The sequence below is a fragment of the Phacochoerus africanus genome, chromosome 3, assembly GCF_016906955.1.
Source record: "Phacochoerus africanus isolate WHEZ1 chromosome 3, ROS_Pafr_v1, whole genome shotgun sequence".
In the NCBI taxonomy this organism is placed as follows: domain Eukaryota; kingdom Metazoa; phylum Chordata; class Mammalia; order Artiodactyla; family Suidae; genus Phacochoerus; species Phacochoerus africanus.
The window spans coordinates 129,112,361-129,138,425 of record NC_062546.1 but is presented as its reverse complement, the minus strand read 5'-3'; the positions used below and the strand labels follow the sequence as shown (position 1 = coordinate 129,138,425).

The 26,065-nt window shown below is 38.2% G+C and overlaps 1 protein-coding gene and 1 non-coding gene across 3 annotated transcripts in view; one reads left to right on the top strand and one right to left on the bottom strand.

Moving 5' to 3' along the window:
• Positions 1-26,065, bottom strand: part of GPD2 (glycerol-3-phosphate dehydrogenase 2) — a 134,004-nt gene that overhangs the window by 30,350 nt on the left and 77,589 nt on the right. For both annotated transcript variants that reach the window (XM_047772655.1, XM_047772656.1), the window contains exons 7-8: positions 5,711-5,875; positions 4,717-4,861 (exon numbers count right to left, since the gene is read on the bottom strand). In XM_047772655.1, coding sequence (XP_047628611.1) covers positions 4,717-4,861; positions 5,711-5,875 — 310 coding nt within the window. The remainder of the gene's footprint in view (positions 1-4,716; positions 4,862-5,710; positions 5,876-26,065) is intronic.
• On the top strand, positions 19,245-19,351 carry LOC125123845 (U6 spliceosomal RNA). Its single transcript, XR_007134214.1, has one exon. It is a non-coding gene; the product is annotated as a U6 spliceosomal RNA (small nuclear RNA).

Sequence of the window (26,065 nt, the reverse complement as noted above, 5' to 3'; positions counted from 1 at the left end):
CAGTTCTATTTAGTTTAAACCAATTTCAAAAAATCCCTCATACCCATATATATATTTTTTTAATTTTTTAATTTTTTTTTTTTTGGCTTTTTAGGGCTCATCTGTGGCATATGGAAGGTCCCAAGCTAGGAGTCGAATTGGAGCTACAGCTGCTGGCCTATACCACAGTCACAGCAACACCAGATCTGAGCTGCGTCTGCGACCTCATTGTAGCTCACAGCAACGCCAGATCCTTAACCCACTGATCAAGGCCAGGAATTGAACTCTCATCCTTATGGATACTAGTCAAGTTCATTACCACTGAGCCGCAGCGGGAACTCCTACTCATACATTTTAAATGGCATATAGTCAACCATTTATGTTCATCACTCCCTTAAAATTAAAAAAAGAAAAACTCAGATTCAAATATATAAGGATGAGTCTAAAAACTGTTTAAAAGCAAACCAAAAAATAACTTTTTTATGGAAAAGAAATCTACTATCAGCTTAGCTAATGCATCTTCATTATTTAAACCACAAGGAGTACAAATCTTTCTTTACAAAGACCCTATGAAATGCCTATGTCCACAGAGCCTTTGCAGAAAGAAAACACTCTACAGCCTACATGAGTCACAGGAGAGAGTGGGCCTCAGATCTTCTATTTAGCACATGCAAAAGGTACCACAGAAGTATGTCAATCACTTAAACCTGCAGCTAAGATCTCGTCTTCACTCCAAGTTACCTAAAAGAAATAATTTTACTTTTTAAAAATATATTGAAAAATGTAGATATTGAGTATTTTTCAGTCTCTATATGTCTATATCATTTTTCTTTGTATTTGCCATAAAACTCTCTAAAGATCTTTAAAAAACTAGTTAATTATATGTTTTATAAGCATCTAAATTGATCCTGGGTGGACAGGCTCTTAGATTAAATCAGTCACTTTGTGATGAGAAATTAACTCATGAGTTTGAACTTTCCATTTGGTAAATAGTATTATAGTGAAACAAAAGGATAAATTCCATATCCTCACGTTTAAGGAACAAATTATATGTTGGTATATTTTATATATGATCCTTTTATGGACCAGACATCATATAATGTGTCTAAATAACTCAATAAACTTGATCAATTTCAGCAGGAAATTATAATATTTGTCAACCTAGACATGAATTGCTGTTAGAAAAGCACAACTACTGAATCCTTTAAAAACTTTCATTGCAATAAAAACAGTTTAAAGGGTGAACATGATGGTTACCAACACACACATAACTGGAATCTGTAGAGAATCAACTGCTTAAGTGAGGACATATGTGTCAAACATAAAATTAACAAGCACAGAGGGAAGACAAAGTTATTAATGAATAGTATAAAAATTTAAGAATCCACTTGGAAATACTTCTCATTGGTTCTAAATTACCTAATTCATAGCTTGCCCATAGGGAAAAGTTTGTTTTCTTATGAAGGATTAATTCTGCAAGGTCACAGCAAAGTTTGAAAATCACCAACTATAGTGATGGTATATACAATGTAGTGAGGCACAAGTCTTTTTCTCAATATGTATAATTCACTTGACATCAGCAGGAAAAGCTTGCTGGTAAATTATGTGTGTGTCTAGGATTAGATGCAATGAACATTTTTCTCATTCAGACCATTGCCATCCTGAAGTACCCTTATTTAAACTGAAATCAATTTATTGTTAACTACTTAGCAATCAGTGTTGGAGCTAATAGTATGAACACACATTGAACACACATTATGGAAAAAAAAATGACCTCTTGTCATTAGTAAAAAGCATTTGTAGGCTAAAAGGAGGAGATGATTATTTTCCTATATTTCAGTCATTTGGTGTATTGTTACTGCTTTTGTAAAAGCCATCTACCCACAGCTCTGATAAACATTTCAGATTTGTTCCTAATGTAAAGAGTTACTTCCAAAAGTAAATGATTTCTGTATGTTGAGTTTCCTGAAATTAAGACAATCCAGAGAGAGAGAGCTACCAAAGCATAAGATAATTCCACATGTGGAATGTTAGGGTCATAACAAGCTTAATAAATGCCATAAAGATATCCGAAAGCAGCCCAACAGGATGCACCGCATAGCTGGTCCTCGCTCTCCATTTAGCAGCCTACACTTAGTCAGTCAGTGGTTCCTGAGCTCTTTGCATTGCCAAAAACTGGTCAGGTTCTAGTTGAAATGTAAAGCCTTAAGTTATCATCAGCCAGCTTATAGGTAAGCACCAAAAGGTGTGATTCATCCTTGAGGACACAGTCGAATCCTTGAGTTATAATTGTTGTGTGTAATTGACTGAGGAATCCAGAGTCATTCAAGTCAGGGATCTCCTGACTCCATCCACCCAAGAGAATGACTTGACATGGAGAGCAAAACCATCCCTCTGGGATGTCAGCGCTATGGCTGCTTAAGGTCAGTGCTAAAAGAGGGACCGCACCCTTAACCCAGGCTGTAATTTCAAACCAAGGCACTCATCTGCAACACAGCCTCAATAGGAACTGAGCTGCTGGACCCCTCCTCTAAGGTTGTGCAGTGTTGTAGTTCAAGGTGCTAAAAACAGAGATATTAATTTCACCCAAAGTAGAACAAGATCACTTACTACATCTTAGACTGAAACAGACCCAGCTGTGACTAACGCTTTCATGATTTATGGGCAGGAGCCCAAAGCTAATGCCAAATTTTTAGGATTAAGAATGGCATTCTGTTTTGAAAATATTATATTCAGGTGATATATATATATTTATATTTCTTAAAATCACCTATCTACTCTGTTATTAGCATATTATAAAGCATAGTACAAAACATATGTGTAGCACGACCTTCATGTAATAATATCAAAGAGTGTAAACATAAAATTTTATGAAAAGAATTAGAAGGAAGTGTTATTGATTACCAGAGAACTGAAATGAGGAGAATGAGAAAAAGAGGGAGGTTTTCACTTTTCTTTTTATATCTTTCTATTTTTCTATAGTGATCATTTTCTTGTTTATTGGTTTTTATCTACAAGGGTTATCTGACCAGTGAATTGAAGAATCATGTTTTGTTTTCATATTTAACTTCCATATATTTTAAAAGTTCCCTTATAGGTAGTATCTTAAAATTTTAATTTAAAAAAGAAACAGGAGTTCCTGTCGTGGCGCAGTGGTTAACGAATCCGACTAGGAACCATGAGGTTGCGGGTTCGGTCCCTGCCCTTGTTCAGTGGGTTAACGATCCGGCGTTGCCGTGAGCTGTGGTGTAGGTCGCAGACGCAGCTCGGATCCCACGTTGCTGTGGCTCTGGTGTAGGCCGGTGGCTACAGCTCCTATTCAACCCCTAGCCTGGGAACCTCCATATGCCACGGGAGTGGCCCAAGAAATAGCAACAACAACAACAACAACAAAAAGACAAAAAAAAAAAGAAAAAGAAACAATCCCAATTTGGACACATTAACACCAAAAAGTTAGTAGGATTCATTCGAAAAATATTTACTGGTCACCATTTTATGTCATACATGACAGCTGGGGATATAGCTGTCAAGAAAACAGACAAAGGGCTCAGCGGTATCCAATTCAACTAGTATCCATGAGGACGCAGGTTTGACCCCTGGCCTCGCTCAGTGGCTTAAGGATCCAGTGTTGCTGTGAGCTGTAGTGTAGGTGGCAGACGAGGCTGGGATCTAGCATTGCTATGGCTCTGGCATAGGCCGGCAGCAGCAGCTCCGATTAGACCCCTAGCCTGGGAACCTCCATGTGCCGTGGGTGCTGCCCTAAAAAGACAAAAATTAAAAACAAAAAAAAACAAAAAGAAAAAAAAACCACCCATATACAAAAATAGAATAATGTGAAGTTCCCGTTGTGGCTCCACAGTAACAAGCCTGACTAGTATCCATGAGGATGCAGGTTTGATGCCTGGCCTCACTCGGTGGGTTAAGGATCCAGCATTGCCAGAAGCTGTGGTGTAGGTCATAGACAGGCTCAGATTAGGCATTGCTGTGGCTGAGGCATAGGCTGGTAGCTGTAGCTCCAATTTGACCCCTAGCTTGGGAACTTCCATATGCCACAAGTGTGGCTCTAAAAAGCAAAACAACAACAACAACAACAAAAAACAGAATGATGTGACCATCACCCAACATAGATGATTTTCAATTAATAGCTACTCAAGTTTCATCTCTATCTCTACCCATTTCTCTATCCCTGATTACCTGTGTTAATTTCATAGATTAGAATTTATATCAAATAATTTATATTTTTATTTGCTATATTTTTCAAAACACATTTCAAAAGCTATAAACATTAAGTTATACTTGAGTGGTCCTCATTTTCACATTCTTCATAAGCAAATCTGGGTGTTTTATAAAATTACCTTTTGGTATTTTAATAAAAATATCCTTTATGGAAATTGTTGCAAAATTATTTTTAGCCCTTCACTGAAAATTAAAATTCAAAAATATAAAGGCTTAGCCTCTAAAGGGGAGTACACTGAAAAAAGTACAAAAATAGATCCCAAGTCACTGACTCCTAGAAAGGAATACTGCCGTAAGAGGTAAGAAATTCCCAAGTCTGGTTTGTATTTTTGTGTTTTCAAAGACTGAGTTTTCCTTTTTTTTTTTTTTAACTTATTTCTCCTCATTTTGAACAAGATCTAGACCATCTATTGTTAAGAAAGGTGTGCTGAGAGAACAAAAGTAGACAATTTCTTTCGGCCCTGGCTCTCTGGCGACGGGGCCAAGTGGGAGCAGGGGTACCTGTAATAACCCGGCATCACGATGTGGACGCCAGCACTCGGCTGGCAGATAGCAGTGGCGTCCTTATCATCCATTCTGCGTACAGTGTCTGTGAAAGGTCCGGTGGCATTGATAACACACTTGGCTCTCACATCAAATTCCTGCCCTGTGAAAGAAAGCAGCGTCAATCACACAGCCCGTTTGTTTCTCTGCTCACTGACGCTTGGGATTATTAATTCATCTATTAACTTAACCTAGGGCGCAGTGTACTGTGTGCCACACTAAGTGACATAGGAAACCAGAGTCAATGAAAAGCCACACAAAAGGCCCGCATCTGAGTAAATTTACCAAAAACAAGTCCAAACTGCAGGAGGGAAAAAAAGCATGCCACCTTTTCATTTCAGCTCTCATTCTAGTTTGCAAAATGGCCGGCATTAAAGTGCCAAATAGGAAGTGAGTGAATTGGCCGCTTTCTCCTTAAAACACAAATGCAGAAGCAGTGTTGCTGTGAGCCAGTATATATCACAGTGCTGGTTTTGTTAACAGAAACAATGTCATTTTGAAATTCTGCCTCCATGGCCATAGAAGCAGACAGGAATGAAAATCTCACCAAGGTTAAAGTGATTGACTTTAATGACTTATAAACACACTGCTTGTGTCACCTAAGTGATACTTTGAAACTTGGCCTGTTTATTTAATTTTCTTCATAACATGCTTTTGTAAAAAAAAAAAAAAAAAAAAAAACAGAATGCAGTCATAGCTGTGGGAATATGGTGGGTATTTATTATTATCTTTATCATTATTATTGTTTAACACAAGAGGAAAAACTGCCAAGTCCCACAAGTGAAAATTTTCATGAGAAACCTAGTAATTATTGACAATAAGTAATATAATTAATAGGACTCTGAAATCTGGCTTCAGTAAAAGAGAAGGGAAAGAAAAACTATAATTGAGTTGTTACAAACAGGCAGGGCAAGATGCTAAGAAACCCCTGCCTGCCAGAGTCTTCGCCTACCTGTGAGGACATCCTTGCACCGTGCTCCGCTCACATGCTCCTTCCCTGTTTGGGGGTCTGTCTTCTTGAGCAAGCTCACGACTTCCATGTAATTGGCCGTGGCAGCCCCGTACCTGGCAGCAGTGAGAGCAATGGCAAGGTTCATCCGTGCGTCGTTGTGTTGTCCTGCAGCAGGGGAAAGCATCAGAGAAGGGACAGGAGTCACCTCGAGCCACAGGCTGGTGGTACAGAAGTGTGTCATTACAGATATGTCACATCTGCCCCTGTCACCCAGAATATATGTGATGGCTGGTCAGCTCTATAAGGCATGATTTGAAAACACATGGCCATTCTCGGTCAGGCATTTACCTGCCGTTTCTGCAAGTGTACTTTGTTGTACTACAAAAGGATGGAAAATATCCCTTCCCTACAGAGCTTACATCAATTATCTGAAAGTTAAGGAATAAGTAATTATTCCCTTAGTTTGGGAACATATGTATATGTCAGACTTTTCCTAATACAGACAACCCGTATGCATGAAAGTGAAGCAATTCAAAACTTCAGAATATTTGACACCCCAACTGGTGTTGATTAACAATTTTTATGAATATGTGCTCTATCTAATATTCAAAATCAAGAGCTTAATCTTCCATAGAGAATCTTTCAGTATTCTATAAAAGGATTTTTCTTGGTTTGAATTTTGATCAGAGCTCCTTAAAATGTAACATTTTTTTAAAGTCATACATAAAAGGCAAGAAATTAAGCAGGGAGAAATTTAATTACAGAACAATTCCTACCTGTATTGTTAAAGATTTATTGCTGAAAAATCCTAGTTAAAGAAAACTAAGGGGGAGGTGAAGGGGGGAAAGATGATTAATCACTTTAAAATACTGGCATCACTAGAGACTTTTTCTATTTATTATTGCCAGTGGAGTTAACGCTGACCAGGAAGAATTACTCTACATCGCAGGGGCCAGGTTCTCTGTGCCCTGAATAATTAATTACCCAGGGCTAGATGTATTGAAGCAGGGTTCAAATTCTCACACATTGGGATCAGTTCTATCAAGATAATACTGACGAAGGGATGAATTTATAATGGATATTGTTGTTGATTTATGTTGCCAGAATACCAAACATTGAGTATAAATGGTTTATGTAAAACTTCTTCCTTGTGATTCAGTCTGTGCAGGGCCAGACACACTACACAGGTAATCTGTTCCAGCTAAAAGGGCAAAGTTATAAAGAAAGAATAAATGACTGAAGATTCTGCTGCCCCTCCCCACAGACATCTTATTCTAGAACTGCTGGACTAATACAATCAGCCAAGAACGTTTCCCTCAAAATTAAATCCTCTATCACATGGAGAACATACATTCAACCTCAATGTGCAAAATAAGGAGTTGTTTTATTCAAAAATTAATAGAATGAAAGTAGAAGAAAGAAAGCAGCAGAACTATAAGTGGGAAGAAAGAAGGGTAGTGTTTCTATTCATTTTAACTCCACACGACCCTAAAGTTGCTATTAAAATAGCCAAGCTTAAGAAACTAACTTTAATGAATGTGGGGCTCATTTAAAATTGGAATATGCTTCACAAAGTTAAATGCACAGTCCAAAGAAACAAAATAAAAATTCCATAATACATCTTCTCTTTAAACTAAAGAGAGTACCCACCTCACCCACTCTTTCCAGTAAATTTACATACGTAACAGTGAAACCCTGAGGGGTAGTACATGAAGCCCAAGTCATCTTTCTAAGATAGAGAAATTCATCCATCCTAATGTGCCTTGATTTACACACAGGATGAGTCACTGGAAAGCCAGGTGGGTAAATCAACTATTTTCAATCCTGTGTGACATCACTGTTCAAAGGAATCAGACAGAAATCCCATTGATTAAATGATAGATTTCCTGGTAAAATGATATATCTATTTACACAATCATCTGGTAATGACACTCTATAAGTTTTGAAAATACAAAATCTTTCTTTTAATACCTTTTTAAATGATAAAATCTCTCTGGGGCAATACTATTTCATCAAGCTCTATTGTTTCTATACTAAGATAGGCCTCCTTAATTAGCTTCCAAATCCCAACACTTGACAGTGAACAAGATCAACCTCAGTTAAATGTGTGAGGTGGCAACAAGTTCCTCTGGTCCTTATTTTGCCTGCCCACTCTGTTGCTCAGCAGCAGCACCTGCCCTGACTCGGATCAGAAATGTTACTTATTTAGGAAGGCCCTTAACAGTGTCTCCCACCACAGTTCTTGTGCTCCCTTTTTCCTTACTATCTAGGGTTGTCAAACTATTTACAACTCCCTGAACATCCAGGTCATTTCATACCTTCTTGTCTTTGTCCATACTGACTCTTTTGGCTGGAAAACCATTCTGGAAACTCTACACGACAATTCTCTCTCACAGGCGGATTTAAATACCTCCCCAGGAAGACTCTCCTTAGCTGTATTTTGTCCCTCCAAGGTGAAGCTGTTCATTCCACCTCCGGCATCACCGTTATACCTTGTACATACCATTTTTAGTCTTTATGATACTAGTTGTCCAGCTATTACCCATTGACTCAATAATAAGCCTTGGTTATGAGTCAGCCACTGTGACAAACGCAAGGAATCCAGTGATGAGAAAGACACAGTGATCTCTCTTCTCTTGGAATTAATATCCCTTGTAATTACTCTATGATTTTCACATCTCCTCTGCCCAGACATGGGAAGGCAAGAAGTCTTTACTTGCTCATCTCTCCTTTTTCTCACTCATACAAAGCACAGAGCAGGTATCCAGTAAGTATAAAGTTTAGCCAAATTTCAAGAATGTGTTAAATAAATAGGTTTACTTACAGTCTTAAATTTATAGGCTTCTAGGTTTCTATAAGTCTCATATAATTACATAAAATTTTATAGTCTTTATAGATTTATAGTATTATCTTTAACTATGTAATGGAATGGTTTGTCTCATATTAAAAATTCAGGAGTTCCCTTCATAGCTCAGTGGTTAATGAATCCTACTAGGATCCTTGAGGATGCATGTTCAATCCCTGGCCTTGCTCAGTGGATCAAGGATCTGGCATTGCCGTGAGCTGTGGTGTAAGGTCACAGATGCAGCTTGGATCCTATGTTGCTGTGGCTGTGGCGTAGGCAGGCGGCTGCAGCTCTGATTCGACCCCTCGCCTGGGAACCTCCATATGCTGTGGCTGTGGCCCTAAAAAAAAAAAAGAAAAAAAAAATTTCAAACATCAGAAAGTTGGTGGCAATAAATTTGAAGGGAGCAGGGAATCCCCAGAAATGTATAAAATCTGAACTTGAACCCAAACCGGCCAGAAGGAGAAATGGTTATGAATGAGCACATCAAGACTTAACTCACAAGTTGTTCCTTTCTCTGCAAAGGAATGAAACTCAGTTATTAAAAGCTTCTAAAAATTGAGGAGTTTAAGTTTTGACTTCCCTCTGGACAGGAGAGCTCACACCTCTACCCAGAAGTCCCCACCTTGCAGACATTCAACTTAATTCATTTACCTGCTTTGATTCAAGGCAGACCTCCTCCTCCTTCCCATCAGCATTAAATTCACCCTTTACCCTGAAATACCCAGATGCTCACAGTGTATGCTTCTTGTGAGAAGTGGTATATTTTCACTATTCTTAACAAAATCCCCCCCCCACCCCCAACTCCCTTTCCTGACATTTTGAAAGGTATCTCTATGCCTCCTGTAATTTTATTTCCGGAGAAAAAAGTTTTCGACAACACTGCATGTCATTGGAATGTAATACAATAATCTCAGCTCCCCCACCCAATTGATTTGCTTATTAAGTTTGGATTTTCAAGCCTGTTTCTTTAGAGCCAGGCAGCACGATACCATTTACTCATCAGTGAATAGCTTTACGTTGGCACTTACGCAAGGACCCAGACGGGGACTGTGAAAATCTGTTTCCTACTCTGTTCTCCTTTTGCACTTGAAATTGTACATATGTGCACATACTGAACTTACAACTCATATGAGAGGAAGCACATAAGAGGTGGAACTATAACTGTTTTCCCTTGTTTAGAGAAACAAAATATAAAATCTACCCATCCCAAAAATACTGGTCAGTAATGAGGATTTTGCCTTAGTCCTCAATGGCCTTGCACCCAGGGTGGTAAGAAATAACTTAAGTAAAAAACATTACAAGATGTAATCCTTTAAAGGATAGGAGTTAAATATAAATATTTTGGAGACAGAACAATATTGTTCTCTCAGAGGGTTTCAAAGTTTGGCAACTAAGTTAACATGTAAAATAACAAAAAAAAAAGAAAGAGTGAGAGAAAGAAATAATCATTGAATGTGTGAAGAGTATGAAGAATGAGTAAACATGAAAAAACCCTAGGTAACAAATTATCTGGCATTTTCCTGGTCCTTCAGATCTATAATTTTATGATGCTCTGAAATTCTACATAGAACCTTCTTTTATAAAAAAAAAAAAAAAATTATGGCATATGGAAGTTCCCGAGCCAGAGATTGAATCCAAGCCACAGCTATGACCTACGCCACAGCTACAGCAACGCTGGATCTTTTAACCCACTGAGCCAGGTGGGGTATTGAACCTGCATCTCTGCAGAAGCCCAAGCCACTGCAGTCATATTCTTAACCCACTGCACTATAGCGGGAACTCCATATCTTCTTTTAATACAGCCATTGATATAGACAGCCAAAGACCTATCTATGCATCCAGAAATCCATAAAATTGTTATAGTATAGTCTAATTGTTAGCAACAAATTAGTTCTTAATTAAAATAACACTCGTCTGTAACTTTATTGTCAATAAAAATCTGCCACTGTTAAAATGCTTGAGAATATTTCCTTCCACCTCACTGTGCCCTGATCTGGATCTTATGCAGTTATGCAACTGCTTCTAGAAGAGGGAGAAAAGATGCTTGTGAAAAAGAATACCTCCCTAAAGCTTTAGTCCCATTTCCAACGAAATCCACAGGGCATGCTACTTGTTTCAGACTGAAGTGACATAAATGATCTCTTGGGAAGCTACTTCTTTCTTTTTTTTTAGGGCCTCAACTGCAGTATATGGAGCTGTATGCAGCTGGAGCCTACTCCACAGCCACAGCAATGTGGGATCCAAGTGGCATCCCGACTTACACCGCAGCTTATAGCAACACCAGATCCTTAACCCACTGAGTGAGGCCTAGGATTGAACCCGAATCCTCATGGATAATAGTCGGGTTCTTAACCTGCTGAGCCACAACAAGAACTCCTTGGGAAGCTTCTTAATTGTCTGGCAAAGGTAATCCAAAAGCTAACAAACCAAACTCTTAACTGATTTACTCAGGTAAATTATAACAACAACTTTTCCCCAAAAAAGTACATCATAAAAGTGATTATTTGTGTGGGGGAGTCGAGGGGGTCAGGGAGACGCACGAAGCGGTTTAGGGAGAATCCACCATACAAGACACAGGGACAACTGGGTCCTAAGTTCTGAGTGAGTCACCAACCTGGATGGGGGATGTAGATGGTGCCCTGCATCCCTCTGGGTTGTAGTATCCTATAAATGGAGAGGAGCCAGGTGGGCATCTCTGAAATTACACAACACTTGCAATGGCTAATCTTCAATAGCTACCCATCTCTTTTAAGATTTCGCTTCTGCCTTTTTCTCATTTCTGGTTTCTCTGACATTGGCCCAGCATGTCTAAAAAGAGACTGGGTGTTAACAAAGACTAAAAGATAGGCGCTTTATAAAGGAAATCAGAAAAATAAAATCATATTCTTCTATTAGATCTAGAATTACAATGAAATCTTGATTTGGTTAGCTTTTATGAGCCATCTAATGTACTACCTTGCAAAAATTGTCCCAATTCTTCACTCTTCCCTGTAGCCATGCCCAGTGCCAAGAGTCTTCATTGTGTCTACTCCCACCGGGCCTCTGGACACACCATGTGAAATTGTTTTGGTCAAGGGAATGATAGGAGATATGATTTTTTTTTCTTTTTTTTTCCCTTTTTAGGCTGCCCTGTGGCATATAGACTTCCTGGGCCAGGGATTGAACTTGGTGCTGCAGAGACTCTGCCGATCCCATTGCACCACAAGCAGGAACTCCCATAGATGTGATTTTTAAATGGAGATTCTGCCAATGACATGACAGGGATCCTGAGGCTACCCTGTTGACCCAAGAGGACAATGAGAGGCGCGAGGTGAGTTGCTCCAGTGATCCCAGCCAAGGCTATCCTATATGATCGAACAGAGAGTCAAGCATGTTTGTAAGTTCAGTGGAGACCAGAAGAATTGCTGAGCCAACGCCAGTGAGAGCAGAACTGCCTAGATGAACACTCCAATATATGAGCAAGAAATCCTAACTATTTTTATGCTACTGAGTTTTTATGGTTGTTCTGTGGTATTGCAGCAACAGATAACTTATACAGGCTTATACTTAATATAGCCAATTTTCTAATAAAATCAGTTGCAGCTTAAAAACAGGTTCTACCTTTGAAACTGCATTCCAGGATGGCTATTTAGAGCAGAATTCATTTTCCTTTAGAAATGCTATAAATAGATGGTGGCAGGTGATTAAATTGTGGCACAAAAGCTGTTTAGTGCAGGGGGTACCTAAAAAAGGGACTCAGTAACAGCCTCGATGCCCATGACCCCCTCACTCTCACCCTAAATCTCCTGGCTCATCCTCAAATAATACACTGCTCTTTCATACCTCTCACTTTGCTTTTTGCTCATGTTATCCCTACTCCATGAACATCTTGCCTTACCTGGTCAACTCTTCAAACGTTCATCTTTCTTTCATGAAACCTTCCCTGACTCCTCTCAGACACAATAGCCTTCTCTCTGCTGTGCTTCTATGGCACTATGTATGTACCCTTATTACAGCATAAACTATTTTCTAAATAATTTCATTCAACACTTATTTATTGAGCAAATGTGTACTAAATGCTTTAAAAAGTGCCAGGGATTGTGCTTGGGAGCTGTAATTACAACAGACACCCAAACACACATAATTCCAGGCCCAGGGTACCTTGATTCTAATACAATCCTAGACAGCAGGATGTATCTTACTGAATTTTGCTTTACCAGTGCCTACCAGCAGCACATGCTACCTGGTAGACATTCAGGTATTTGTTGAATGAGTAAATGAATGAACATGATTACAGAATATAATCACAGGTCAGAGATCCTTCAAATATGGGAAACATGCTTAAGTCTTAGAGATTTTAGAAACAGTCCCTACCCTTACTCTAGCTATGGTCTCCACTGAATCCAGGGACTATTGTCTCTCTACCTGGCTACCCAGCAGACAGTAGAAACAGGAGGTCTTCTATCACAAAATTTTTGGTACAAGCACAAGCAAAAAGAAAAGGCGAGTGATAGAGCAAGCAAGGGTTTGATGTAGAATTAGAACAGCAAGTGGCAGACCCCTCTAACAAATAATGATTGAGTACATATTACGAGCTAGGCATGAAGCTAGGCATTAGGAATCCACTGAATAGGGAAAATAAGCTTACCCTAGTCTCTGGCAGGTAAAAGCAAGTAAAACAAATTAATAAGACAATTACAAATTGCAATAAAGGCAACACAAGGGAAAATAGGGGTCAGGGAGAGCAATTCCCTGGGGACACAAGGATGGCAGGGCAGTTAGGAAAAGCAGTCAAGATAAGCAAGAAGTTGAGAAAATGCAGGGAAGGCAATCAAGTCCTAAAAGCAAGAGCGCCACCTATAAACTTTAATCACTGCTAATGAGCAAAAGTATGTATCCAAAGCTCATATGAAGCATAAACTATCAGAAATGTGACCATGGTATTATACAAACACATTTGATTAAATAGTGCCTGCAAAGTGATTTTTTTTCATTCATAGTTTAAAATAGTCACCTATATTTTACATATACTTATCAGGAATTAGGTTTAAAAATCCTCCTGGGTTGATGTACATTTTTTTGCAGGAAATGTCTTCTAGTATGAACTAGAGAAACTCAAAATAAAAGCATGATATTCAAAGTTTATGAATTGAAGTAATTTGCTGTCACTTATCCATACTACAGTTCTCAGGAAGGGACACCTGTTAGCCTTGAGCAGGTAATCATTTTTATTATTAAATACAAAGGTACAATTAAATACAGGCACAAGATGTGAACTGCATCATAATTCTGCCCAGCCTTTTTCTTTACAATATCCTTTTCATTATGTTGGGTCTTTTGTTCCTTCATCTTTCTTTTGTCTCACCCTAAGTTCTCAAATAAGCTATTTACGATCTGAATAATTAGCAATCAGTATGGATCTGTGGTCTCTGGCCCCATGTAAACGAAATACTGTGAAGGGCCTTAATATAACACATTTAAGTACATAAAGTTTCTATACCCTCAAGGCTTTCCTTTCTTAAAAAAGTTTTAAATGAATCTAATGAAGAGTAAGTTTTCTACTTTTCAAATACTTAGGAATCTAGCTAGATTTGAATGAAACTAAAACCACATTTACATTGCAAAAACTAGAATGCTTTGGGTAGTCATTTGCTCTATCTGTGCAAAAATGTCTATATATCAGCTTATGGTGAAGACCCCTCTCCTCCTGTGCCTACCCGGGACAATTAGAATAAGCCAAAAATAGATTTTTATATACTTCTAAGAAGAAAAAGGCAAAATGAGCAATGTGGCAAAAATTAATTGAAACCAGTTGAGGAGTCAGGAAGCAGTACATACAATAGAGGTGAAAAGCAGCAGCACCATTCCTTTCCAGGGGTACAGGGACAGAGTGGTCAGCAGTGATGGCAGAACAAGACAGAGGGGTGGGTAGCATTAAAGTCTTGGGTGCACAGGTTCTGGGATAGGATTTCATCTATGGCTTTGGTTGCTGCAGCTATTTTTGGTCCCTTATTCTCCAGCTATGCCTTCAGCAGTTTTCCCTGTATTTTTGCCAGTTACTCAATGTCTTCTCCAAAAGTTTTTTTCTGCTTAAGTCAGCCCTATTTATTTTTCTCTTGCCTGTGACTAAAAACCTGGGCAAGTCCCAAACCTGTGCCTCAGTTTGCTCACTGCTCAAGCAACACAGTGGAACTTCATGATCTCTCAGGCTCCTTCCAGCTTTACCATTTTTCTAAGCGCAATCACAAAATGTCAAATAAGCCACCTGAAAACTTGAGAATCAATTATATAATCAAGTAACAGAAACCCTTCAATGGGAAATAAGCCACCTCTCATAGAAGGACTGGCAAAAGTGAGTAAGTGAATCCACTTGCTGATTCAGAAGCACCCCTCCGTTGTGGTCTCATTTGTGTGTCAGTACATGCACACAACTTTTTACAAACCCATGGAATGGCTCCCCCCAGGGATGATTCTGAGTGTGAGCTACATAACAAATACATGGAACCGTGTGCCAAGGACCAGCTGGGGAATTCTAACTGGAAGCAGCCTTTTGAGAACCTTTATCTGTTGCAAGTTGAGTCATGTATCTTATCAGATTTCTCTCTCTAATCACAGGAAGATTCCATACCTTATCAAATTGTTATCAAATCGGTCTGACCAGAGCCCAACATCCTGATTGAAAAGAATGTGCACTATCATTTTAACATGAGAAGCAGGCTAACACTCAGCCCAGGGAGAGCACCGGGCCAGGAAACGGGAAACGCCTGAGTTCAGGACACAGAGCATCAGACTGGCTTGATACTGGGCACATCCCTTTAACCGTCAGAGTCTGTTTCTTCACCTGAAAAGCAGAGTTAACATCAACTTTTCTGCCACCGAAATGATCAGATTGGAGCACACATGGAAGCATTTGTAAAGTGGGAAGCATTGTGAAAATGAAGAAAGAATAATTACTGTTAACAGAGATTTCCTCCTACTGAATTTACCTTACCTCTCCTTTTGTTTGAGACAGTCGTTAACTTGTTATCCAAGTCATAAGCATTCCTTGGTTTTGAGCATAATACCTCTTAGCCACCTAGTTCAATGTTTATTGAGAAACTTTACTTGGGGCTTGAACTCCAAAAAAAGAAGACTATTAAGAATTGAATTCTCTCCTTAACTATAAAAATCAAACTTTCAGGCTCAACTGACAAATATATTTTTAACAGATATTATTTTAAACTATAGTAAAATTTATCCAATTGCTTTTGCTTGAACTTGGTATTTACTATGCAAATTCCTGATCTTAACTAACTAGGTTATTTAAATAGGTTTGCCCTACTGCACTTTTTTTTTTTTCTTTTTACGGCCACACCCGAGACACATGGAACTTCCTGGGCTATGGGTCGAATTGGAGCTGCAGCTGCCAGCCTACATGACAGCCTCGGCCAACACTAGATCGGAGCCACAACTGAGACCTATACTGAAGCTTGTGGCAACTCTGGATCCTTGACGCACTGAGTGAGGCCAGCAGTCAAACCAGCATCCTTACCATCCTCACGGGGACTACATCAGGTTCCTCACCCATTGAGACACAATGGGCACTCTTATGGAATTTGTTTCTTTAATAACAATAGCACTCATGAGTCATCTCATCCACATGGATGTTTTGTTTTTCATAGGAATTAATAAATTAAGGGCAAGAATTTATTTCTACCCACCTGAACCCTCACTACCACTGATTTATAATCAGGAAGGACAGTAGTGCCAGGCATGTAGGAAGGAGCTAAAGTATTTGTCATCTAGTTAATTAATTTATAATTCAATAGTCTGTGAATTTAGCTACTGCCCATCAATTTAGCTTATCACTTTGAGAATAGTTAAAAAAAAAAAAAAAAAGATACTGTGAATCTTTACAGCCAAGATCATACGCTGAGGCAGAAGACCGAGGTGCAAATACTGTGAGAACCAGCTTAAAGGGGCTCTTCTTTAATGTCACTACCTACCTCCTAACAACTAGTAGAGTATCAGATATTCCCATACAAAAGAAGCTTATACAAAATGTACTTATCAATGAAATTGTGTCAATATTGCAACTGCATACATCAAATAGTGTGCCAGATGCTCTAGCCATATTTTTAAAGCCAAAAAATTTGTTCTTCTGGAAAGAAGTACACAAAGGAGAGAAAAAAAAAAAAGACTAGACATAGTAAGGAAAAAAAGATCTACTTTGAGAAAGTAGCTTGAGTTGCAACTTACTGATGAGTCAATATGACTGTTCATATTATTTAAAAGGCTAGAAATGAAATTAGATAACTGCATTATATTATCTAAGTTGAAAATGTTCATTTGTAAGGAAAAGAAGACAATCCGTATCCTGACGTAAAACCAAAAATTTTTGGTCATTGCTCTAACCTTCAATGATACTTCAACTTCCAGCTGGCCCAACTTATATCTCATATAAAGTTTGAATATGAACAATGTGGTGAATAATACCGAGAACTGTCTTTAACAACTGGATATAATAATGGCACAACAGCTTTATATTATTAAAAAATAAATAAAGACTAATCCTTATCAGTTAAATATGCTTTAAAATGCTCTAGATGTGGGGCACACTTTTTCTTTAAAGACCATTCAATCTCTGTTGAGCTACTCAACTCTGCTGTTGGCAATACCTAAATGAATTAGAGTGGCTGTGTTCCAAAAAAACTTTATTTTAGAGACACTGAAATTTAAATGTTACATAATTTCTTGTCACAAAATTTAACCATTTCATTTTTGGCCATGCCCATGGCATGTAGAAATGCAAAAACAAAAACAAAAACAAACCATGCCACAGCAGGGATCCAAGCCACTGCAGTGAAAACTCCTGATCCTTAACCTACTACACCACAAGAGAACTCAAAATTTACCATTTTAAAATGTAAAAACCATTCTTAGCATACAAAATAAGGAGGAGGTACAGATTTGACCTCTGCTCTCGGAGAAAAAAAAAAAAAAAAGCAGGGGAGGGACAGAGAGGGAGAGAAGAGGTAAAATAAGAGTACCCATGAATTTGTAATTGTTACAGCTGAAGACGGCACATAATGGCTCAAAATCCTATTCCCCTTTGTGTATGTTTGCACATTTTGATAACAAAAAGTTACAACTGTATAAAGCAATGAAGGGAATCCTTTCATGATGTAAATCATCACATTGTAAAATTTATAATATCTTACAATTTCATTAGTCAATTATACCTAAATAAAGCTGGGGCTGTGGAATTAAAGGTTTAAAAAGGGAAAGAGATGAGGGAAAAAGGAAGGAAGCAGGGAGGAAGGAAGTAGGAAAGAAAAGAAAGAAAGATTATTTTTGCTGCCATTATGCTGATAGGAACTCCCAGTGACAAATCTATAATTAATCAGGTTCATGTGAAGTTGCCTTTATCTTGTCACATGTGTGAAGCATTCAACACCAATGTAAAGCATGGTTGTTCAGAATTTTCTCCCTGGGAATCAGGCTCCCTGACTTCAGAGTATACTACAAAGCTACAGTCATCAAAACCATATGGTACTGGCACAAAGACAGACATACAGATCAGAGGAACAGGACAGAAAGCCCAGAATTAAACCCACACATCTACAGTCAACTAATCTATGACAAAGGAGGAAAGAATGTACAATGGAAAAAAGACGGCCCCTTCAATAAGTGGTGCTAGGAAAATGGGACAGCCACATGTAAAAGAATGAAATTAGAACACTCCCTAACACCATACACAAAAATAAACTCAAAATGGATTAAAGGACTAAATATAAGACCAGATACTATAAAACTCTTAGAGGATAACATAGGTCAAACACTCTCCAACATAAACCACAGCAATATCTTCTCAGATCTACCTCTTAGAGTAATGACAATAAAAACAAAAATAAACAAATGGGACTTAATTAAACTTAAAAGTTTCTGCACAACAAAGGAAACCCTAAAGAAAACAAAAAGACAAGCCACAGAATGGGAGAAAATATTCACAAATGTAGCGACTGACAAGGGATTTATCTCCAAATTTATAAACACCTTCTGCAGCTCAATATCAAAAAAAAAAAACACACAAGCCTATCAAAAAATGGGCAGCAGATCTAAACAGACAATTCTCCAAAGAAGACATACAGATGGCCAAAAAAAAACACATGAAAAGATATTCAACATCACTAATTATCAGAGAACTGAAAATCAAAACCACTATGAGGTACCACCTTACATCAGCCAGAATGGCCATCTTCAAAAAGTCTACAAACAATAAGTGCTGGAGAGGGTGTGCAGAAAAGGGAACCCTATTACACTGTTGATGGGAATGTAATCTCATGCAATCACTGTGGAAAAAAGTATGGAGATTCCTCAGAAAACTAAAAATAGAACCACCATTTGATCCAGCAATCCCACTTCTGGGCATTTATCCAGAAAAAAACATGACTCGAAAAGATACATGTACTCCAATGTTCATTGCAGCACTCTATACAATAGACAAGACATGAAACAACCTAAATATCCATCGACAGAGCAGTGGATAAAGAAGATGTGGTACATATACACAATAGAATATTACTCTGCCATTAAAAGGACAGAAATAACAGCATTTTAGCAACATGGATGGACCTAGAAATTATCATGCTAAGTGAAGTTAGTCAGACAGTGAGACACCAACATCATATGCTATCACTTAAATGTGGAATCCAAAAAAAGGACACAGTGCTCGCTTCAGCAGCATATTTACTAACATTGGAACAATACAGAGAAGATTAGCATGGCCCCTGAGCAAGGATGACAGGCAAATTCGTGAAGCATTCCATATTTTTTATAAATAAATGAATAAATAAATAAATAAAGGACATAATTAACTTCTTTGCAGAACAGATATTGACTCACAGACTTTGAAAAACTTATGGTTTCCAAACGAGACAGGATGGGGGAATGGGGGGATACACTGAGTGTTTGGGATGGAAATGCTGTAAAATTTGGTTGTGGTGATTGTTGTACACCTATAAATGTAATAAAATTCATTAAGTATTAAAAAAAAAGACAAAATCAATTTAGGAGTTCCCTTCATGGTGCAGTGGAAATGAATCCGACTAGGAACCATGAGGTTACAGGTTCGATCTCTGGCCTTGCTCAGTGGGTTAAGGATCTGGCGTTGCCATGAGCTGTGGTGCAGGTCATAGATGCAGCTTGGATCTGGCATTGCTACAGCTGTGGTGTAGGCCAGCAGCTGCAGCTCTGATTTGACCCCTAGCCTCCTGGGACCTCCATATGCCATATGCCAAGAGTGCGGCCCTAAAAGACACACACACACACAAAAAAAAAAGTCGATTTATGTTTATGAGCTTCAGATTCACTTGGTCACAAATAAAAAAAAAAAAAAAATCAAATCTCAAAAATACTGAATTCTAATTAAAAACCAAAGCCTAGGAAATCAAAGACCCAAACAGACTATAACCATCTATTCACCTTAAGAAGAGGCCAAATTATAATATATTACTCCATTAAAATACAACTTAAAATGCAGCATATTAGTCTTAACACACGTCTCAAAACTTCTGAGGAGCACTGCACAAAGACACTTTTGTAAAACAACCTCACAGCACTTTGATGTGACCGTATGTTCATTAAAAGGAAGTATTACTACTTATATACATAAGGTACATAATGAATTCAGTATGTGTCTAGAGTTGGCTAATGCCATGAAAGCATATGCCAAAAGCACAGACTATAAATCAAAATGTGATTTGTCAAAGTAAGATCTTAACATGATAGAGGTTAGAAATAAATAAGTAAACCACTGATGTTCTGATATGGAATTAGTGGGGAGAGCTAAGCCCAAACTGAGACCAGGTTGCAACTGACATCCCTTTGTTCTATCTATAGCTTTGGCTATTCCTCTCTGTCTTCCACCTGGATAAGTACAAAATTAGCATGCACCAGGCATTCTTCACTCCCCCAAGGGTTTATATCTCTACCAACGCTTTAGAGACTGATATTCTTTCCAAAATGTTGACATAAGCCATTTGGGCAACTACAGATTTTTTTTCTTAAGCCCACATTACTGAAGTTTTCAAAAATCTAGATTATTATTAAAACAGAATTTGGAAAACACTTGATATTAGTTTACTACTTCAATTCCAAACTGAGGACAATTTAACAAAAGACCAGAAAGGGCTGGCATACTGTGCAGAAAAGGTCAGGCCACAAAGACAACTATCAGCAATAGCGGAAAATATAGTTAGTGAATACGAGAGTTGTCCAGGAGATGTGAGCAAGAGATGGATACTGGTTCATGTATCACACATTCTCTTTCGTATATCTTCACCTTTCTTTCAGCCTGGGTTCCTTCAAATAAGCATAAAGTCACATCCAAGACTCTCCCATTAATTACCCAAATATGGTCCCTTGGGATTTTGAGTTCCCTGCATCAAATTCTATTTTCACTCACTGGATGCCCACTGCCTACAGAATTCAATATTAACTCCTTAGCAATGCACAACTGATCTGCCAGGATCCTGTTTGCTACTCCACACCTCTACTCACCCCCATGTTCACACTCTACACAGGGGCTTCCTGTACTCCCTGTGCCTTCGTGCCTTTGGCCACAAAGTTCCTCCCCCACTGACCTCACTTAGCTATACTATTCCTTCTTAAAGCTCAGTGAAGTATTACTTTCTTATGGAAGCTTTTCTAGACCTCCCCACTTACCCACCTTAGGTATATGCTTTCACAGAACTTCCTACATGTACCTCAAACCATTTATTTATCTATATCTAAAGAGGTTCTTGGGGAAAAGAAACATTTTGCATTATTCTGTGTATCTCCAGGACCTATCACATAATGTGTGGTTCTTACATGGTGCTAATATCTTGCTGCAGAATAGATACATAAATAAATAAAATTATATTTTGTAATGTTTTTACCAAACATCCCAAAACAAATATGCTAAGGCCAATCTTGATGAAGGAAGCAGAATTAATGAAAAGAAAATCTTAGAAAGTGCTGATACTCATTTTTACAGTTTACACAGACATGGTAATAATACCATGCAAGCCTAGAACTATAGTAGATATGCTTCAATTCAGAAGTAGCACAAGTCAGCATTTAGTCACCTTCTTCCCAAGAACCAGAGAACATAGAAAAGTTCATCAGTGTTCACATGGAAATCATTTTTTTTTTCACATCTTGGAATTTTTTACAAACTTCTGGAAGGCAGAGTTATCAAAACTAACTAGGAGAGAAGTCAGAGAAATACAAATATCACATTATATCATATATATGTGGAATCTAAAATATGACACAAATGAACTTATCAATGAAACAGAAATAGATCCACGGACATAGAATGGATGTGTGGCTGCCAAGTGGGGAGGGGTTTGGGGAGGGATGGAGTGGGAGGTTTGGGTTAGCAGATGTAAGCTACTATTTATATATAAAATGGATAAACAACAAGATCCTACTGTATAGCACAGGGAACTATATTCAATATCCTATAATAAACCATAATGGCAAAGAATATCTTTAAAAGAATGTGTATAGTGTATATACATAATGTATATGCATAACTGAATCACTTTGCTATACAGCAGAAAATATCACATTGTAAATCAACTATCCTGCAATTAAAATAAAAGAAAAAGAAAATTTAGAAAGAAAGAAAGAAAAGCAACCAGGAGTGATAAGGCTCAGACTGGCAGCCCTGCTGACAGAATCAGATTCCTGGATGGACCCAAGGCTGTGAGATAAAATGGAGGCTGGTCAAAAAGCTCTGCAATTTTGGGTGGAGCAGCGTCCACAAGCAACTTCAGAAATATCAGGCTAAAATTTAGCTACCGATTTTGAGCCATTCACCAATACATCTTCAGAAGATCTCACAGTGCATGCATTGAGAAAATAAGGCTTTCACAGTTTCCCTTTCAAAGATTAACCAAATGTACACACAGAGACCACCATGGTGGGCCCAAAGATTCCTCAGTGCTACAACCATACAAAATTTTCTGGAGAATTTGTGTTTTATTCTGAAGACAAGGACTCTGGACATAAGGAAAAGGCGAAACAATGAGAGTGGTCCCCCCACTGAACAGAGAAGAAGCACTCCTCCTGCCTTGGAAAGGTTCCTTTTGTGTAAGTACAGGGTGGATTTGAAGGTCTGGGGTAACTTAATCCCCCAGAGGCAGACTTCAGGCCTCACAGGCTCCCAGAACTCTTCTCACACACACAGCACCCGACATCAAGTGTTATAGCTCTCCCTGAGTGAGTCAGGAAAATGTTGATGGAAACTTGTTTTTTCCCGTTTGTTTTTTTGTTGTTGTTGTTGTTGTTGTTTTGTCTTTTTGCCTTTTCTTGGGCCACTCCCATGGCATATGGAGGTTCCCAGGCTAGGGGTCGAATCGGAGCTGTTGCCACAGCCTACACCAGAGCCACAGCAACGTGGAATCCGAGCCACAGCCTACACCAGAGCCACAGCAACGTGGAATCCGAGCCGTGTCTGCAACCTACACCACAGCTCATGGCAACGCTGGATCCCCAACCCACTGAGCAAGGCCAGGGATGGAACCTGCAACCTCATGGTTCCTAGTCGGATTCGTTAACCACTGAGCCACGATGGGAACTCCTGGAAACTTGTTTTAGGGTGTAGCTCTGTGCAGTCCTAGACAAAGCATCAAAAACAGGTAGTAGAGGTGGACGTGAGGGATTTTTTTTCTCCCCCAGTTCTCTAATACTCAATAGCCTTCTACTTTCCTGTCATTCTGTTGATTATGCTCAGAATTCCTGTGACTTGGTTTCACCTGGGTTTTGGGTAGCACTGGTCCCTGCTTCATAATTGCCCTTCCAGCCAGCAGACCAATCTCAGTAAGGTGACAGGGATCAGACTGTTATGGCATCTCTAAAATTTCAAGTTCAGTATCTGTGAATACTGAACTGGTTACAATGCCATAATTCAAAGCGAATTAAGAGGGGAAAATAGTCTGAAATCCATAGCGCAAAAAGTGCACACAATGAGGGGGGAAAGAAATCCGATAATGGGGGAGCATGGTGTAGGGGGGAACCCCCTGGAAAGCCACCCTTGCACACAGAAGGCCCTCAGGAACACCAAGCTGCATTCAAAGGCTTGTTGACCAAAGATATTTAATAACAAAAAGAGAAGATAAGTTTCAAACAAATGTCTAAATCAAAATGGTTTGGTGAGTTAATTCTATTCACATTTATTGCGAGGAAGGCAGAAGAAAAAGACCAAAGTTATGGTAAGCTGTAAATGTAGCAAATTAAAATAATTAAACTTTAGCAAATGAGGTATGCAACTGCATCTAGGTATTTATATACCTTAAATACTACTCTAAATTGTATGTTTGTTTCATTATGTTTGTGTTAATAATGTTTATGCTTGGCTCCTTTTATATGGGGTCTTTTGCTACTTAAAATAAAAATAGAAAGGTGTAACCTCATGGCTTAGTGGGTTAAGGATCGGGTGTTGTCACTGCGGTGGCTCTGGTAACAGCTGTGTTGAGGGTTTGATCCCTGGCCTGGGAACTTCCACATGCCAAAGGTGTGGCCAAAAAACAGACATAATTGAATGGTAAGGTAGGTTTTTCTCTATTTAATCATACTGAAGGATCATGAAAACAGGAGTTTTATCCAAAAGAGATGAAAAAAGGAAATGTACAAGTAGAAGATAGAGAGGAAAGGAAAAAACATATATTAATCTCGCTTTACACAAAATATTATTTCTTATAACTTGCATGCACTACTGGGGATTGAACCAGTGCCTCCTCAGTGACCTGAGCCACTGCAGTCAGATTTTTAACCCACTGTGATACAGTGGGAACTCCTGTTATTTATTTTTTAAATATTTTTTGAAGAGGATACCATTGAAAAAGGTAATTCAGGTTTATTTCATTTCCTTAAGGGGTTGGGAATCATGACTTAATCTGATTTGTAAATCCCGACTGTACTGAGATTAATTTTTTAACAATAATGTGTTTACGCAAGGAATTCTTTTGCCAGAACAGATTTGAGGTAACTACTGAGATACAATGCTTTGGACACAGAAAATTATCGAGGAAGAAAACTCTGGAGCCTCTTCTCAGCTGTTTTTCAGTTAGAATTTGTCCTTTGTAAGAAAAAGTCAAACTGCATGAATGGCTAAGCCCATTCATTATTCTATTTCTCAGGTTAAAAATAAGAAGAATTTAAAACACCTGGGAAATAGGATGTTTCTGGTTTACTAAGAGGCTTTGAAGTCACCTATTCCAAGTTAATTCAGTTACATATTAACCACCTGTGACAATAAAGACACAAAGTACAAGTTACTTGATTTGTTCTTAACCTGATAGTTGCTCATCCAATCCTTGTGTTCTTTTATCATTTTCTTCTCAAAGAATTATTCTTCTGAATTGACAGTAAGTTACAAATTAATAATACTTTTTCAGTGAATGGAAGAACATGTCTTTGGGTTTGCATAGTAGAGAAGCAGCAGTTATGTAAGTTGTGTGGGAAGTCAGTTGTATGTGTGTGTTATGTTTAATGTGCAGAGCTGAGGGTGTTTTTTTTTTTTTAAGCAAGTGGTTGTGTGGTTCATGTTTTCTGTGGGTGGACATAATGATCTAATGAGTGTTTTACTAATTTAAAGTGTGATGTGAGTAAGGATTAATAGTAATAATGAAACCAGTTTGAAATTCACATTCTAAAATAGTGGCCTACTTGGCTCCAGTGAATATCATCTACCAAGGTGTTAGTTTTGTTTATAAGAACTAGGTACCAATGGCTTTTTTTTTTTTTTAGTTTTTCTATATTACATTACAAGAGCTTGGTTGTAGAATTTCTACCTGAAATTAAAATAAGAGGCTCTTTATTGAAGCGATGTTTTTACTAATATTATTTCTTGTGAGGCTAGATACCAGCCTTGCTTTCCATTATGCTGAGAGACACTGTGCGTTGTGTGCAGGACTATTGAAAATGGATTTGACTACTGCTTTTTTTCTCTTTCTTCCCTTTTCTAAACATTTACCAAGGCAAAGACTCTTGCTCTCCTTTAAAGAATGTTAGAAAACATGCTAGACTAGGTAGATCTGTGGGCACCTAGGAACTCTACCAACAAACACATGAGGCATTATATTGTCATATGATAAAGTAGCAAGAAAGTCAGTCCTGAAGATTAATCACTATAACCTTTTTATTTCCTATTTATTTCCCAATGTTCCAATGCAATTATTTCCTTCACCTGTTCTCCAACTATGACCTATGAGATTGTATTTCTGAAGGAAAACTACTTTGAGATGAATACACTGGATAGTTACTTTAAGCTTCAATATGCGGCACATTTAAACATGTCTCCTATTTCTTGGGGGTGTGTTTTCCCAATGTCTCTAAAACAAAAGCATAAAAATCTCTCAAACATTTACCTTTTAAACATAAACCACAATTATTGTTTCATGTCTAAAAATGTTTAATACACCATTAATATAAAAAATATAAAAACAAAATTTCTCTAAGAAGTCTGTAATTTCATGTGTTAGTATAAAACAGACCCA